General features: G+C 35.4%; 1 protein-coding gene across 3 annotated transcripts in view; it reads right to left on the bottom strand.

The window, feature by feature from the left end:
* The window catches only part of ATP6V1H (ATPase H+ transporting V1 subunit H), a 122,579-nt gene that overhangs the window by 53,099 nt on the left and 49,661 nt on the right, over positions 1 to 19,819 (bottom strand). For all 3 annotated transcript variants that reach the window (XM_046642403.1, XM_046642404.1, XM_046642402.1), the window contains 2 exons: positions 17,155 to 17,333; positions 14,499 to 14,624 (listed from right to left, as the gene is read on the bottom strand). In XM_046642403.1, the coding sequence (XP_046498359.1) occupies positions 14,499 to 14,624; positions 17,155 to 17,333 (305 nt within the window). The remainder of the gene's footprint in view (positions 1 to 14,498; positions 14,625 to 17,154; positions 17,334 to 19,819) is intronic.

Below are 19,819 nucleotides of genomic sequence, written 5' to 3' on the forward strand. Positions count from 1 at the left end.
AGGCCACTGCAATAAAGGTAATATCACAATTAAGTGAGTCACATTAACCTGGTTTCCCAGTGCACATAAAAGTTATGTTTACACTATACTGTAGTCTATTAAGTGTGCAATAGCATTATTTCTAAAAAGAAACAATGCACATACCATAATTAAAAAATACTTTATTGTTTTCATATTCTTTGTATAAATACTCAGAAGTGGAACAGCTAAATCATATAGTAGTTCTATTTCTAATTTTATGGTTAATCTCCATACTGTTTTCTATAGTGCCTGTGCCAATTTACATTCCCACCGACAGTACACGAGGATTCTCTTTTCTCTACATCCTTACCAACACCTATTATTTCTTGTTAGATACATGCACTCCTATGTTCACTGCAACACTATTTACAATAGCCAAGTGCCCACCGACAGATGATGGGTAAAGATGTGGTATATATATGTGTAAACACTCACACTCACACACACACACACACACACAAACGGAATACTACTCAAACATAAAAAAGATGAAGTCTCGCCATTTGTGTCAATATGGATGGAACTTGAGGGTATTAATGCTAAGTAAAATGAGTCAGAATGAGAAAGACAAATACTGTATGATTTCACTCGTATGTGGAAGACAAAAAAAAAAACAAAACAGAACAAACAAACACATAGATACAGTAAACAGACTAGTGGTTACCAGAGGGGAAGAGGAAAAGGGGGAATGTGGAAGGGGTAAAGGGGACATTTGTATGGTGACAAATAGAAACTAGATTTTTGGTGGTGAACAGGAAGTAGTCTATACAGAAGTTGAAAAATGATGTACACCTGAAATTAAAAAAAAAAAACTTTATTGCTAAAAAATGATAACCATCATCTGAGCCTTCAGTGAGTCATATCTTTTTGCTGGTGGAGGATCTTGTCTTGACAATGATGGCTGCTGACTGATCAGGGTGGTGGTTTCCAAAGGCTGGGGTGGCTGTGGCAATTTCATAAAATAAGACAACAATGAAGTTTGCCACATCAATTGACTCTTCCTTTCACTTGAACACTTAAAAGGCCACTGTAGGATAAGTAATTGGCATAACTGCAATTTTGTTGTGTCCCAGGGAATAGAGAGGCCAGAGGAGAGAGAAGAGAAATAGCAGCACAGTGGATTGGTAGAGCAGTCAGAACACACACAACATTTATCAATTAAGTTTGCCGTCTTATATGGACACGGATCATGGTGACTTAGTAACAACAGTAACATCAAAGATCATGATCACAGATCACCATAAGAAATATAATAATAATAATAATAATAATAAAGGATTTTGAAATATTATAAGAATTACCAAAACATGACCGAGAGATATGAAGTGAACAAATGCTGTTGGAAAAATGGCGCTAATAGACTTGCTTAACGTGGGGCTGCTACAAAACTTCAACTGGCAGAAAAAAGACATGCAGATCAATGGAACAGAATTGAAAGCCCAGAAATAAAACCACACATCTATGGTCAGGTAATCTTCGACAAAGGAGCCACAGACATACAATGGAGAAAGGAAAGTCTCTTCAAAAAGTGGTGTTGGGAAAACTGGACAGCTACATGCAAAAGAATGAAAGTAGACCACTGCCTTTTGCCATACACAAAAATTAACTCAAGATGGATTAAAGACTTGAATGTTTAAGACCTGAAACTATAAATGCCCAGAAGAAAATATAGACAGTACACTCTTTGACATCAGTCTTAGCAGCATCTTTTCAAATACCATGTCTGAGTAGGTAAGGGAAACAAAAGAAAAATTTAACAAACGGGGCTATATCAGACTAAAAAGCTTCTGCAAGGCAAAGGAAATCATGAACAAAGTCAAAAGACAACCCACCAACTGGGAGAAAATATTTGCAAATCATATATCCGAAAAGGGGTTAATATCCAAAATATATAAAGATCTCATACAACTCAACAATAAAAAAAAACCACCAAATCAAAAATGGGCCGAGAATATGAACAGACATTTTTCCAAAGAAGATATACAGATGGCCAACAGACACATGAAAAGATGTTCAACATCACTAATTATCAGAGAAATTCAAATCAAAACTACAATGAGATTATCACCTTACCCGGTCAGAATGGCTATAATTACCAAGACAAAAAATAATAAATGTTGGAAAGGATAGGGAGAAAAGGGAAGCCTCATACACTGATGATGGGAATGCAAACTGGTGCAGCCACTACAGAAAACAATAGGGACAGTCTCAAAAAATTAAAAAATAGAAATACCATACAATCCAGCTGTCCCACTACTGGGTATTTATCCAAAGAACTTGAAATCAACAATCCAAAGAGATTTATGCACCCTTATGTTCACTGCAGCATTACTCACAATAGCCAAGATGTGGAAGCAACCCAAGTGCCCATCCACTGATGAATGGATAAAGAAGATGTGGTAGATATATACAATGGAATACTACTCAGCCATAAAAAAAGACAAAATCATCCCATTTGCAACAATACGGATGGACCTTGAGGGTATTATGTTAAGCAAAATAAGCCAGACAGAGAAAGACAAACACCACAAGGTTTCATTCATATGTGGAAGATAACCAAACACATGGACAAAGAGAACAGATTAGTGGTTACCAGAGGGGAAGGCGGTTATGGGGTGAGCAAAAGGGGTAAAGGGGCACATATATATGGTGATGGATAAAAATTAGACTATTGACGGTAAGCATGATGTAGCCTATACAGAAACTGATAAATAATAATGCATACCTGAAATTTCACAATGTTATAAACCATTATGACTTCAATAAAATAAATTACTTTGATGTCATTTTTATTATTTTGAAATTTTATTAAGAAATTATTTTATGAAATAATAAGAACATGACATTAATGAAGATTTCTTAAAAGTGTAACAGAATATTTGTTCTGAATACCTTAAAACAAAGGTCAGCAAATTACAGCTGAAGTCCAAACCTGGCAGCCACCACTTTTATAAATAAACTTTTATTGGAATACAGCCACACTCATTAGTTTACTTATTGTCCATGGCTGCTTTGGCACTACAAGGACACAGGTGAGTAGACGTGACAGTCTGAATGGCTCACAAAGCCAAAAATGTTTTCATTCTGGGACTTTACAGAAAAGTTTGCCAATGCCTGCCTTTAACCATATTCAGTGACCCAAGCCTTTCTCCACTTGGCTGCGACCCTTGATACTCAAAATTATGTCTGCAGACCAGCAATATCAATATCACTTGGAAACTTATGGAAATGCTGAATCACAGACCTTCTACCCTAGAATCTGTAAATCTGCTAAGCAAGCTTTCTGTTTCTATATTCAAATCATCAATAAAAATGTTCAAAAGAATAGGTTCAAAAAAAGAGATTCCTGTGGTAAGCAAAGGGAGAGCTCCCTCCAAGTCACCTCCAAATACAGTTGTCAAGGCAACAAGGGCTTCCTCAATCATAATCTGAATCTCCATCACCACATTAACCACAAGCCCAGACTCTGTCAGAGTCCGTGGGATCGAGACAGAAACACATCACAGATTTGGAGTTAGACCAAATGTGAATTCTGACCCTGACATTTGCTAGAAACGTCATCTTGGAAAGTGTCTATTCAAATCCAAAACAGAATTTCCATCATTATTCTAAATAATCACTCTACAAATTTGCTATTATATATTTCACGATGTTTTTCCTCAGTTTTATAAACTTGCTTGCTCCCTGAGCTTTTGCTTTTCTCTTGAATTACAATCTGCATGGCTTCTTGTATTTCAGAATATTTCCTTATTCAAAATACATACTTATTGCAAAGTTGAAACATACAAAATTATGGAGTATTTTCTAAATACTATTAAAAGTGATAGAGGAAAAAATGAACTTATATCACACACTTGCTAAGTTTAGAATTACCTGGAAAATAGGTTAGAGTCTGACGTAAGTGCAGTTCTCCACAAATAAAAAGGCAGCAAGTACACACTGTGTTTTTTTAATAGGACAAATAAAGATCATCTGTACCTATTTTATCAGCTAGTTTGAAGGGTAACATTAGTATGTCCCTCCTGTCAATTGTCCCCATGCAGATAATTTATAAGAATAAAAACCAAAGACAAACAATGACTTCAAATTTCTCATTACAGAAGCACAAAATAAAACTGAAGTGCTACATGTCATTGTTTCTGGTTAATCAGAAAAATCATGAAGGGTCACACAATGGAAAAACGGAGTCCTATAAAGGAAACCACAAAAATTAAAACCTAATGCCAGAAAACAGAACATGTACTTCAAAAAGCTCTTGAAGTGTATCATCATAAAAATACACGTAATGCTTCAGTAATAATTTGTAAAATGCTCCATTATATTCAACTTTTCCAAAGACTAGATTTAAAAAACATTATTTGAGCTCTTTTTTTGATGTTGAAAACTCAAAGTGGCAAAACAATGCTGAAAAGATAATCCACTCTTTCCCCCTCATCTATTCTCCATCAGGCCTGCCAATACCTATCCACCACTCACTTTGGTTTACCACACTTTAAGTGAAACAAATGTATCATTTTTGATAATACATAGAAAATAAAGTCTAAACAACAGAAATAAACCTGCCTAAAAATGCTTATTGGACACATGTATATATCTCCTCTGTTCCTTTTAGATACTTCATTAACATGACAGTAAAAATCCTCCCACTGTAAAAAATGACAGTAAAAGGATTTTCTTCTTTTTAAATCACAAACCCTCAAGAAAGGACAATATGGAAAATTTATCAACAGTAAAAGATACTGAAGTGGAAAGTCACAGGAACAAATGTTAACTAACTTGAGAAAACAAATACCAAGCTGGCAGTGAGGGAAGTTGAGTGGCAACCTGATTTGCAACACAGAACTGTTTCTATCAGTATTTCTGTAAAGCTGACTCAAACTGTGCTGTCCAATATGCTGACCACTAGCCAGATGAGCTAAAGTTAAATTGATTGAAATTAAATTACAGGCACACTTTGCTTTATTGTGCCTCTCTTTATTGCAATTCTCAGATATTGCATTTTTTATAAATTATAGGTTTGTGGCAATCCTGCATGGAGCAAGTCTATCAGTGCCATTTTTCCAACAGCATTTGTTCACTTCATCTCTCTGTGTCACATTTTGTTGTTTTCTTTTCAGGTGTACATCGTAACATATTTCGAATTCTGTGTAGATTACATCATGTTCTGTGTCACATTTTGATAATTCTCGCAATATTTCAAACTTTTTCATTATTATACTTGTTATAGTGATCTGTGATCTTTGATGTTACTATTGTAGTTGTTTGGGGGAGCCACAAAGCACGCCCATATAACACTGTGAACTTAATCAATGAATGCTGCGTATGTTCTAACCGCTCCACCAACCAGTCATTCCCCCAACTCTCTCCCACTCTTCAGGTCTCCTATTCCCTGAGACACTGCAATATTAAATATAGGCCAATACTAACCCTACAATGGCCTTTAAAGTGTTCGAGTGAAAGGAAGAGTCACACATCTATCACTTTAAATCAAAATCAAAAGCTAGAAATGATTAAGCTTAGCAAGGAAGGCATGCTGAAAGCCAAGATAGGCTCAAAGCTAAGCCTTTTAGGCCAAACAGTTAGCCATGTTGTAAATGCAAAGGAAAAATTCCTGAAGGAAATTAAAAGTGCTACTCCGGTGAACACATGAATGATATGAACGTGAAACAGACTTATGGCTGATACAGAGAAAGCTTTAGTGGTCTAGATAGAAGACCAAACAAGCCATAACATTCCTTTAAGTCAAAGCCTAACTCAGAACAAGGCCCCTAACTCTCTTCAATTCTATGAAGGGTGAGAGAGGTGAGGCAGCTGCAGAAGAAAAGTTTGAAGCTAGCAGAGGTTGGTTCATGGGTTTGTTTTTTCTTTCTTTTTTTTTTGAGGAAGATTAGCCCTGAGCTAACTACTGCCAGTCCTCCTCTTTTTGCTGAGGAAGCGTGGCCCTGAGCTAACATCGGTGCCCATCTTCCTCTACTTTATATGTGGGACGCCTACCATAGCATGGCTTGACAAGCGGTGCCATGTCCGCACCCGGGATCCGAACTGGCGAACCCCGGGCCGCCAAAGCGGAGTGTGCACACTTAACCGCTGCGCCACCAGGCCGGCCCTGGTTCATGGGGTTTAAGGAAAGAAGCCGTCTCCATAACATAAAAGTGCAAGGTAAAGCAGCAAATGTTGATGTAGAAGCTGCAGCAAGTTATCTAGAAGATCTAGCGAAGATACTTAATGAAGGTGACTATACTAAACAACAGATTTTCAATGTAGACAAAACAGCCTGATATTGGAAGATGCTGTCTAGGACTTTAATGGCTAGAGAGGAGAAGTCAATGCCTGGCTTCAAGGCTTCAAAGGACAGGCTGACTCTCTTGTTAGGGAGTAATGCAGCTGGTGACTTTAAATTCGAGCCAATGTTCATTTACCATTCTGAAAATCATGAGGCCCTTAAGAATTATGCTAAATCTACTCTGCCTGTGCTCTATAGATGGAACAACAAAGCCTAGATGACAGCACATCTGCTTATAACATAATTTACAGAATATTTTAAGCCCACTGTTGAGACCTACCACCCAGAAAAAAAATTCATTTCAAAATACTACTGCTCATTGGCAACATACCTGGTCACCCAAGAGCTCTGATGGAGATGTACAATGAGACTGATGTTGTTTTCATGCCTGCTAACACAACATCCATTCTGAAGCTCATGGAGCAAGGAGTAATTCAACTTTCAAGTCTTATTATTTAAGAAATACATTTCATAAGGCTATAGCTGCCATAGATAGTGACTGCTCTGATGGATCTGGGCAAAGTAAATTGAAAACCTTCCGGAAAGGATTCACCACTATAAATACCATTAAGAACATTCGTGATTCATGGAAAGAGGTCAAAATATCAACAGAGCCAGCCCTGATGGTCTAGTGGTTAAAGTTCCACTCTCTCTGCTTCAGTGGCCCAGGTTGGTTTCCCAGTCACAGAACCACACCACCCGTCTGTCAGTTGCCATGCTGTGGTGGTGGCTCATATAGAAGAACTAGAAGGAATTAAAACAGGATATACAACCATGCACTGGGACTTTGAGGAGAAGAAAAAAAAAGAGCAAGATTGACAACAGATGTTAGCTCAGGGCGAATCCTTCCCTGCAAAAAAAAGAAAAAATCAACAATAACAGGAGTTTGGAAGAAGTTGATTCCAACCTTCACGATTGACTTTGAGGGGTTCAAGACTTCAGTGACAGAAGTAACTGCAGATGTGGTAGAAATAGCAGGAGAACTAGAATTAGAAGTGGAGCCTGAAGATGTGACTGAAACGGTGCAATCTCATAATAAAAATTTAATGGCTGAGGAGTTGCCTCCTGTGAATGAGCAAAGAAAGAGGCTTCTTGAAATGGAATCTATTCTTGATAAAGATGCTGTAAAGACTGTTGAAATGACAACAAAGGATTTAGAATATTACATAAACTTAGTTGATGATGAAGCAGTGGCAGGGTCTGAGAGGATTGACTCCAACTTTGAAAGTTCTACCACAGGTAAAATGTCATCAAACAGCATCACATGCCACAGAGGAATTGTTTGTGACAGGAAGAGTCAATCAATGCGGCAAACTTCATTACTGTCTTATTTTAAGAAATTGCCACAGCCTCCCCAACCTCCAGCAACCACCACCCTGATCAGTCAGCAGCCATCAATATCAAGGCAAGACCCTAGACTGGCAAAAAGATTACAACTCACTGAAGGTTCAGATGGTAGTAGCATTTTTAGCAGTAAAGTATCTTTTAATTAAGGTATGTATATTGTTTTTTCAGAGACAATGCTATTGCACACTTAAATGACACAGTACAGTGTAAACATAACTTTTAGATGCACTAGGAAACCAAAAAATTGGTGTGATTCACTTTATTGCAATATTCACTTTATTGCGGAGGTCTGAAACCAAATCGGCAGTGTCTCCAAGGTATGCCTGTAAACTAAAAGTTCAATTTCTCTGTCGCACCAGCAACATTTCAAGTGCTCTTTAGCCACTGCCTACTGTACTGAACAGCACAAACATAAACTATTTCTTTCATCACAAAAAGTTCTACTGAGGCTGAAATAGAAAACAAAAAACTTTAAATGGCATAATCTACAGGAATGCCAAAAAACCAAATACATAGGAAAAAATATAATGAAAGATGGGTAAGACCATAACATTATCTGAAGGAAATCCTATACAAATGGAAGGATACACCATGTTCATGAATTGGAGAACCTCAAATTTTAAAAATACCAATTCCCCCTATACTGAACTATAGATTCAATCCCAACCAAAATTGTACCAGAACTGTTAACAAGTTTATTCTAAAATACATACAGAAATCCACAGAGCCAAAAGGCACCAAGACACCTTGGAGGAACAAATTTGGAGTGCTCATGCTATCATATACCAAGACTTACTATAAAGTACAGCAATTAACATAATGTAGCATTGGAGCTAGAACAGACAAGTAAATTACGGAACAGAATAAAGAATTCAGGAAGAATTTGCATAGTAGAAATTCTAGGCAGGGTAATTAGGCAAGAAAAAGAAACAGAAGGCATCCAGATTGGAAAGTAAGACGTACAACTCTCTATTAACAGATGACATGATTTTGTATATAGAAAATGAAAAGGAATCCACTAAAGAAAAACTATTAAGACTAATAAAAAGAGCTAAGATTTCAGAATACAAGAGCAATATACAAAAACCAATTGTATTTCTATAAACTTGCAATGAACAATTGAAAATGAAGTTAAGAAAACAGTTCCATTTACAATGGCATGAAAAGAAAATATTTAGAAATAAATGTGGCAAAAAATGCAAAACATATACTCTGAAAACCACAAAACACTGCTAAAAAGAAATTAAACATAATCTAAATAAATAGGAAAGCACCCCATGTTCATGGATCTGAATACTAAATATTAAGATGGCAATACTCCCCAAATTGATTTACAGCTTCTGTCACAATCCCTAATAGAATCCCAACTGGCTTCTTTGTAGAATTTAACAAGTTGATTCTAAAATTCATATGAAATGGCAAGCGACCCAGAACAGCCAAAACCATCTTGAAAAAAGAAAAACAGGCTTCCAGTTTCCAATTCAACACGTAAAGAGGTTAGAAGTCATCACTCTTGTCCTCACAAGAAGAAAAAGCTAAACAAACTGAAAATCAACACCTCTTTTTAGATCCAACAGAGAACTGAGGTCCCAGTGCAAACCACCATCCCACAAGCTAAAGAGACAAACAAATACAGACTCAGAGCTCATTGGGAGCAGAAGCTGCTGCTAGACCCATCAAGTAAAAGAAACACTTAAAGGGTAATTGACTAATTGCTGGAAACTGAGCAAGGACTAGCTTGAAAGATAAAAACTCCTAGAAGCCCAGCCATTTGGAGGGCCTCAAGGTGCTCACTCAAGGAGAAACATCATCTGAAGAGGTATATATCTGTCAAAGAAATTGGATCAATAATTAATAACCTTCCAAAACAGAAAGCAAATGGCCCAGATGGTCTCAGTAATAAATTATACGAAACATTTAAGGAGGAAATGATACTAATTCTCTACAATTTCTTCCAGGAAATAGAAGCAGGAGAACACTTCCTAACACATTCTATAAAGGCAGCATTACTGTAACACCCAAAATCAAATGAAGACATCACAAGAAAGGAAAATTATAGATAATCTCTCTCATGAACACAGGTGCAAAAATCCTCAACAAAATATTAGGAAATCAAATCTAACAATGTATGAAAAGAATTATGTACTACAACCAAGTCAGATTTATTGCAGGTACAAGATGTGAGAATATATGAATGTAACCCATCACATCAGCAGGCCAAGAATAAAAAATCACATGATCCTATCAAGAGATACAGAGGAATCATTCAACAAAATTCAACACCCATCAGTGACAAAAACTCTCTGCAAACTAAGAATAGATGGAACTTACTCAACTTCATAAAGAATATTTACAAAAAACCGACAGTTAATATATTCACTGGTGATAAACTAGAAGCTTTCCTGATAAGATCAGAAACAAGGTAAGGATGTTCCTTCACCTCTTTTTTTCAACATCATATTGGAAGTACTCATTGATGCAACAAGACAAGAAAAAAAAATAAAAGGAGTATTGATTCGGAAGAAAAAATAAAACTGTCTTTATTTGCAGATGACACCATGGTCTAAGCAGAAAATTCAAAAAAATCAATTAAAAAACTCCTGGAATTAATAAGCAATTATAGCAAGGTTGCAGGATACATGGTTAACATACAAAAAGTCAATCATTTTCCTATATACCAGCAATGAATAAGAGAACTTGAAATTTAGAACATAATATCATTTACTTAGCACCCCCCAAAAATGAAATATCTAGATATAAATCTAACAGAATAGATCTATATGAGGAAAAATACAAAACTCTGATGAAAGAAATCAAAGTAGAACTAAATAAATGGAGAGAGATTCCATGTTCATGAATAGGAAGACTCAATATTATCAAATTGTCAGTTCTTCTCAACTTGATCTACAGATTCAATGGAATCCCAACCAAAATCCCAACAAGTTATTTTGTGGATATTGACAAGCTAATTCTGAAGTTTATATGGAGAAACAAAAGATCTGAAATAGTCAACCCAATACTGCAGAAGAACAAAGTCAGAGGACCGACACTATCTGACTTCAAGACTTACTTATAAGGCTACAGTAATTAACAGACTATGGTATTGGTGAAAGAATAGCCAAACAGATCAACGGAACAGAATTGAGAGCCCAGAAACAGACAATAGAAATACAGGCAACTAATCTTTGACAAAGGAGCAAAAGCTATACAATGGAGCAAAGTCTTTTCAAATAAATGGTGCTGGAAAAACTGGATATCCACACAGCAAAAAAGTAAATCTAGATACAGACTTTACATCCTCCACAAAAATAAATTCAAAATAAATCATAGATCTAAATGAAAAACACAAAACTATAAAACTTCCAGAAATAATAACAGGAGAAAATCTAGGCAACCTCGGTTATGGCGATGACTTTTTACATACAACAACACGGCACAATCCATGAAAGAAAACACTGATAAGTTGCACTTCATTAAAATTAAAAACTTCTGCTTTCTATGTGAAGAGAATGGAAAGACAAGCCCAGAGACAGGGAGAAAATATTTGCAAAGCACCTATCTGATAAAGGACTTCTATCTAAAACATACAAAGCACTCTTAAAACTCAACAATAATAAAACATACGACTAAATTTAAAATTGTTAAAAGACCTGAACAGATACCTCATCAAAGAAGATAGACAGATGGCAAATAAGCATATGAAAAGATGATCAACATCATGTCATTAGGGAACTGTAAATTAATACAACAATGAGATACCACTACACACCTATCAGAATGGCCAAAATCCTGAACACAGACAACACCAAATGCTAACAAAGATGTAGAGCAAGAGGCACTCTCATTCATCACAGGCAGGAATGCAAAACAATATAGTCACTTGGGAAGACAGTTTGTCAGTTTCTTAGAAAAGTAAACATAGTGTTACCATACAATCAGCAATCATGCTCTCTTGGTATTTACTCAAATGACCTGAAAACTCATGTCCTGTACACAGATGTTTATGGCAACTTTATTTATAATTGCCAAAACTTTGAAGCAACCAAAATGTCCTTCAATGGATAAACAAACTATCCATACAATGAGATATTCAGAAATAAAAAGAAATGAGCTATCAAGGCACAGAAAAACATAGAGGAACCCTACATGCATTTTGCTAAGGGAAAGAAGCCAGTCTGAAAGGTTATATACTGTTTGATTCTAATTATAAGACATTCTGGAAAAAGAAAAACTACAGAGGTAGTAAAAAGATCAGTGGTTGCCAGGAGTTCAGAGAAAGGAGGAGGAAGAGAGAAATGATAGAGGTAGAACATAGGGAATTTTTAGGGCAGTAAAACTGTACGACACTGTAATGGAGGATATGTGGCATTTTGCATTTGTCAAAACCCACAGAACTTATAACACAATCAACTGCACAACAGAGAGCATCAACCCTAATGTAAACTATGGACTTCAGTTAAAAATAAAGTATAAATATTGGTTCATCAATCGTAACAAATGTACCACAGTAATGAAAGACATTAAAAATAAGGAAAGCTGTGCCTGGTAGGGGAAGAGAGGGTATATGAGAACTCTCTGTACTTTCCTCTCAATTCTTCTGTAAACCTAAAATTATTTTAAAAATTAAAGTCTATTAATGTTAAAAGTTATGGTAAGATGTGTGATTCTCACATTGTTTGTAACAGCAAAATGTGGCAACAATATTAAATATCCATCATTAAGGAACTGATTAAATAAATTAAGATATGCTCAAAAAAAAAGAAGAAAATGAAAGACTCATGCTTCTGGATTTCCAAACATGCAACAGTAATCAAAACAGTGTAGTACTGGTATCAGAATAGTCATACAGACCAAGAGAACAGAACTGAAGATCCAGAAGTAAACCCACATGTCTACAGTCAACTGATTTTCAATAAGAATGCCAAGATGATTCAATGGGGAAAAAATAGTCTTTTCAACAAATATTACTGGGACAACTGGATAGCCACATGCAAAAGAACGAAGTTCGACCCTTACCTCACATCATATAAAAAATTAACTCAAAATGGATCAAAGACCTAATACTAAAACGATAAAAATATTACAGGACGCATAGGATTAATTCTTCATAGGTTTCATTTTGGCAATGGATTCTTAGGTATGACACCAAAAGCATGGGGAACCAAAGAAAAAATAAATTGGATTGCAACAAAATTTTAAAATGTTTTTGCTTTAAAGGACGCTATAAGAAAGTGAGAAGATAACCTAAAAACTGGGAGATAATATTTGCAAATCATATATCTGATCAGGCACTTGTAACCAAAATATATAAAAAACTCTTACACCTATATAATAAAAAGACAATCCAATTGAAAAATGAACCAAGAATCTAAACAGACATTTCTCCAAAAAAGATGTAAAATGGCTAATAAGCATATGAAAAGATACTTAACATCATTAGCCATCAAGGAAACAAAAATAAAAACCACATGAGATACCACCTCACACTCATAAGACGGCTAGAACCAAAAAGTCAGACAATAACAAGTGTTGACAAGGATGTGGAGGAATCAGACCCTCACACACTGCTGGTGGAAATATAAAATTCTACAGCCATTTTGGAAAACAGTCTAGCAGCTTTTCAAATGGTTAAACATAGAGTTACCACAGGATTCAACAATTCTACTCCTAAATATCTACCCAAGCAAGAGAAATAAAAACATACGTCCACACAAGAACTTGTACACAAATGTTTATTACTGGTATTTTTCATAATAACCCAATGTCTATCAACTGATGAGTAGATGAATAAAATGTGATATATCCATATACTGGAATATTATTTGACCATAAAAAGGAATAAAGTACTGATAAATGCTACAACATGAATGAAACTTGAACACATTAAGGTAAATGAAAGAAGCCAGTCACAAGAGGACAAATGTTATATGATTCCATTTATATGAAATTTTCTAATAAGCAAACCTCTAGAGACAGAAAGCAAATTAGTGGTTGCTTAGGACTGGGTAGATAAATGGATAGAAACGTGACAGCTAAAGGATACAGGGTTTCTTTTTCAAGTGACAAAAATGTTTTAAAATTGACTGGGTCAATGGTTATACATATTTGCAAACATACTAAAAACCACCAATTTGTACACTTTCAATGGGCGAATTGTGTGATATGTGATTTATATCTCAATAAAAAAGAAAGAAAGAGTGACACTTGCACATATTTGGTCATCCTATTATGACAAAAGGAACCCTGCAAAGCAGTTGGAATGCGTTACTTTCAATAAATGTTGCTGGTTCAATTAGACATCCAAGTAATGAAAAAAATGAACCTTCACCCCTACTTTATACCTTACCAAAAAACCAATTCCAGATGGAATGGAGACCTAAATGTAAGATGTTCAACAATAAAGGTTCTAGCAGATAACACAGAAATATATCTTCATGACCTTGGATAGGGAAAAAACTTCTTAATTATGACACAAAAAAAGCATTAGTCATAAAGGAAAAGATCAACAAACTGAGCTACATTAAAAGGAAAGAGTAAAACAGCATGTGACAGAGTAGGAGAAAAGGGCTGTAATGAATACATACGACAAAGAATTCATATTCAAAATACATACAGAACCCTTACAAAATGAAAAATATGTATACTTGAACAGGCATTTCTCCTGGGGAAAAAAAATGATATCCAAAAGGCTGATAAGCACAAGAAAAAGTATTCAACCACATTAGTGAGCAAGAAAATACAAATTGAAACTACGGAATACCTAAAATTCTAAAAACAGCGATGAAAACATGTTTGTGAGGATTTGGAACAACAGGTATTAAAGTGTAAACTGGAACTGAAAACTTACTTCAAGAGCTCATAATTCTTCTCATTTAACCTCACAGCATTTTCTCTCCAAAATTTCTCAGATTTGTGCACAGGACTCCATTCCAATCTTCCAGATTTAAGTTCTGAACTGTATTCATCAAATGAGCTATAAAATTTTTTAAAGAGTTCACAGTTTATAAGAATCTGAAAGATACTCCAAAATTAAGCAAAATAAAATATCTTCATTAATGATTTAACTACAAAGACTGAAAATCCTTTACACATTAACAAACGAACACTAAACAAGTGTAAACAGCTTAAATCTTTAATAAATCACGTGAAATTTACTCAAGGTACAAAGGACAATATGCCTGCAAAATCGGAATGTTCATCATGAGATATTAAAAGGAGCACTTGCTTTCAAAATCCTTACCCTACTATATACGTAATATCTGATAATCTAGCAGAGTTTATACCGTGTCACTTAAAATATCTCATATTTGCCAGACCACTAGATACATTAATGTAAATTAGTATATTATTTTAACATAAACAAAACAGTATATTCTAATACTATGATACTATAAATGTCATAAACTACAATACTGCATGACAAAAACAAAAACACATATTGGAGACCAGCCACAGTGGCCTAGTGGTTAAGTTTGGCATGCTCCACTCTGGCGGCCCAGGTTCGGTTCCCAGGCACGAACCTACATCACTCATCTGTCAGTGGCCAAGCTGTGGCAGCAGCTCACATGCAAAACAGAGAAAGACTAGCAACAGATGCTAGCTCACGGCAAATCTTCCTCAGCAAAAAAAGGAAGATAGGCAACAGATGTTAGCTCAGTGTGCATCTTCCTCAGGAAAGAAAAAAAAACCCACACATATTGGTACAATATTGTAAAATGTGATTACCAACAGTGTAAAGGGAGTTCATTAACTGAATTAACTCATTATAAATTAAAAACAAAAACCCCGTACATGTAACAAATTGCAACGCACTTTAATTCAAACATCATTCACTATGTATCAAGTAACTTAATTAGTCAAAACCTCATATTTTAAATTTTTAATGTAATTAGCCTGTAGACAAACACAGTGACAGGACATGCTTGGACTTTCTTTCAAGCAAAAATTTTAAAAAGTAGTAGCCATTTAATACTGATTGATAATTTAGTATAACCAGGAATTACTGGTTAAGTTGATCCGAGTGTCCTGTTGAATCAAGAGTAATTTATTTTAATATAAGGCCAGTTAGTATAAGAAGTAAACATGTATTGTTTAACATTAATATTCTAAACATGTAACAGCAAAAAAAGAGACAAATCTTTTTCAAGAGCACCTATCACCCTATAAGCTTTATGTAAATAGCAGTATTTTTCAAGTTACCAAATTAAACATGAAAAATCAGTAAGTAATAATAATTGGCTAACATAGACTAAATACTTTAGAAAGCTATCACTAATCTTATTCATTTTTAAAAAGGGTCTTAAATCATTATTGCAGAAGAACTAAAGATATTTTTTAAATAAACATAATAAAATAGAATTTCTAAAAACTGTAATCCTATTGCTGGCCTATTATTATAATCAATTTATTCATATTTAAAATTAGAGAAAAAGACCATTTGCTTCCCTCCACAAAACTCCATTACAAACCACTGATATGGGTGATACCTCTCACCTCTATAAAAGCTTTTGGACCTTGGGATTACACGCTGTACTGAATTATGTGGTAAATACATATCTAAAACACAACCAACACTGAAGACATTTGCTAGACACTTAAAACCTCACAACAAATTCATCAGAATTTTTATTGCTGTTTTACCAAACGGAAAACTAAGACTTTAAAATGTCAAGAAGCTTATTCAAGGCCACATGTGGAGAAAGTAGCCAAACAATTCAAAGTGGAGTCAGTCTCACTCTCAACTCCAATCTACCCACAGAGCAAGATCCATTTCTAGAGAGTAACTCTCTTTTAAAAATATATCAGCAATTAAAAAAAAAACACATGCTTTAATGGGAAAGATCATCAAGATATTATTAAACAGACCTCGTGTGTCTTTGTGTGTGTGTGCACGCGCATGTGCATGCACACGGGGTGAGGGGCCAGGCAGCTTTTTTGGAAGCAAACACAAGAAACCAGAAAGGGGTGAGACTAAGCAGGGAAGATGGGGAAAGTGGCATGGAGTCCCCTCTGTAGTGTGTAAGGGGTTTTTTTTTTCCTTTACTGCATCTATACCACTTGTATAATTTTTAATATAAAAAATAAATAATGCCAATAGACTTCAAAAGAGCAGGAAAAAAAATGCTCTTTCCATATATGGGTAAACTTCCTCCCCAAATTAACAACCATTGCTGCTTTAAAAAGATTCTGAACCAGAAGGAGACTCTCAAGGGGTTCCCAGGCAGTGCCAACATCCTGTGGGAGTACAGCCAGGCAGGTTTTAGACAACAGAGAACAGTGGGAATCTCTCCAAAAGAGAAGCGAGAACACACAGCTCTGCCCAACTGTTGCCATGGTGATGAGCCAGTTTTCCCATATTCCCTAATTTGTAATAGAAGACATAATGTGTTAGCGAAATCTTTTGAGTTCATAGTTAATAACAGATTTAGATTTCCTTATAATACTAGGCAAATCAAACAAGGCCCAATGTATCCACTGTGTGAGAAATAAAAAGAATAACATACCTAAGATCCTGGACACTCTCACCAAGTTTTTCCAAAAGAAATTTTATATCTTCACTGATATCTTCATCATCGTATTTCTGCTGTTCCAAGTTCTCCAACTGTTTCAGAACTTTGCACTGAATCATAGCCAGAGCATACTCTTGGCGAGTTTCTCTTTCAGTTGATTTTTCTAAAAAGTTCTGGATTAGACAAACACATAATGAGAAACTATGTAATTTGTTCTGTGAAGTTCTCAGACCTCTGAACTTCCTTTTACACCCTTCTCCTCCTCTTATTCTCAGGTTAACTATCCCCATGAAGTGGATGACTGCACTGTAAACCCTTGCTTCTTTCTGAGAAAGCGTACTTCTGATTGCTTGCTTACTTACTGGCTTACTAACCATTTTAAATTATTGACCCAGACAAGCCTCAAAATAGTGAACATGTTTACAATTAAATCCATCACAATCCTTTCTCACAGCCCTGCTCGTGAACACACCACAGCAGTGTCTCCATTCACTGGCCACCTAGAGCACTTGGGATGCTAGGAAAGAATGTTTCTTCAAGTCTCTCTCTAGTTTCCAGTCATCTTTTTCTCCCTCCAATCAACCTATAAGTGCACAAAGGACAGCAATAAAAACTCTCTTGCTTGAACAATTATCAGAACAATTTTCTCACATTCTGCCAAATTCCCTAATTTTCTTCTGTGATTTTTCTATTTTTAAGACATCTTATGAAAACAGCCAAGGAATCTAAGTATTTACAAAGATAAACTGCTCATTAAATTAACCAATAGTTCTGAGCAAGGACCATGCTCAGGTCCAGGGACAAGAACAAACAAGCTCTCAAGAAAGCTACCTTTACCAAGTTGTCAAATGCCCCTCCCCCCAGGAAAAATCCTGTAATAACAATTATTTCCAAATGAACTGCACCAAAATTTGAGACTTCTTATTTATTTTTCCAAACAAGTTATATTCTTAATAATTATGCTAAATAAACACAGGAGATTTAGCTTAGCATGTGGAAATTAGTGAGATCAATCCCTATCAAAATTTCAGTGGCAAATTTTTCACAGAAATAGAAAAAGCAATCCTAAAATTTGCATGGAACCACAAAACAGCTCTAACAGCCAAAGCAATCTTGAGAAAGAAGAACAAAGCTGGAGACATTACACTTTCTGATTTCAAAATGAACTACAAAGCTATAATAATCAAAACAGTATAGTACTGACATAAAATTGATACAGTCCAATGGAACAGAACGGAGAGCCCAAATACAAACCCCTACATATACCATCAACTAATAGTTGACAAGTGAGCCAAGAATACTCAATGGGGAAAAGATAGTCTCTTCAACAAATGGCATTAGGAAAACTCCATAACCATATGCAGAAAAATGAAATTGGATCCCTATCTTACAACATTCATAAAAATTAACTCAAAATGGATTAAATATTTAAATATAAGAGGTGAAACTGTCAAATGCCTAGAAGAAAACATAGGGAAAAAGCTCCTTGACATTGGTCATGGCAACGATTTTTTGGATATGACACCAAAAGCACAGGCAACAAAAGCAAAAATCAACAACCGGCACTACATCATACTAAAACACTTCTGCACAGCAAAAGAAACAATAAACAAAATGAAAAGGCATCCTATGGGACAAAATATTTGCAAACCATATATCTGATAAGGGGTTAATATCCAAAATATATAAAGAACTCATATATAAAAAACTTAGTAACAAAAAAACAAACAAGCTGATTAAAAAATGGGCAAAGGATTGGAATGAACATTTTTCCAAAGACAAGACACAAATGGCCAACATGTACATGAAAATGAGCTCGACATCACTAATCATCAGGGAAATGCAAATTAAAAACACAATGAAGTATCACCTCACACCTGTTAGGAAGGCTATTATCAAAAAACAAAGATAAGTGAGGTTGTGGAGAAAAGGGAACACTGGTGCTTCGTTCCTGGGAATGTAAATTGGTGTAGCCATTATGGAAAACAACATGCAGTTTCCTCACAAAATTAAAAGTAGAACTACCATATGATCCGGCAATTCCACTTCTGGGTATTTATCCAAAGGAAGTGAAAACAGGATACCAAAGAGATATCTGAACTCCCATGATTACTGCAACATTATTCACAATAGCCAAGAAATGGAAACAACCTAATTGTCCACCAAGAGAAGAATGGATAAAGAAAATGGGATACACACGTGCGCCAGTGCACGCAGACACAGACACACACACACACTCTCTCTCTCAAATATTATTTAGCCATAAAAAAGAAGGAAATCTTGCCATTTGCAAAAATACGGACGGACCTTGAGCATTATGCTAAGTGAAATAAGTCAGACAGAGAAAGACAAATACCATATGATCTCACTTATATGTGGGACCTGGAACAAAATTAATTTAAAAATACCTCATAAATACAGAGAACAGATTGGAGGTTGCCAGAGGTGGGAGGGGGGCCAGTGGGAAAAATGGTTGAGGATGATCAAAAGGTACAAACTTCCACTTATGAAACAAATAAGTCCTGGGATGTAATGTACAGCATGTTGACTGTAGTTAATAATACTGTATTCTATATCTGAAAGTTGCTAAATATTAAAAGTTCTCATCACAAGAAAGAAAATTTTATAACTGTGTATGGGGATGGACCTTAACTAGACT

The sequence above is a fragment of the Equus quagga genome, chromosome 16 (genome assembly GCF_021613505.1).
Source record: "Equus quagga isolate Etosha38 chromosome 16, UCLA_HA_Equagga_1.0, whole genome shotgun sequence".
NCBI lineage: Eukaryota > Metazoa > Chordata > Mammalia > Perissodactyla > Equidae > Equus > Equus quagga.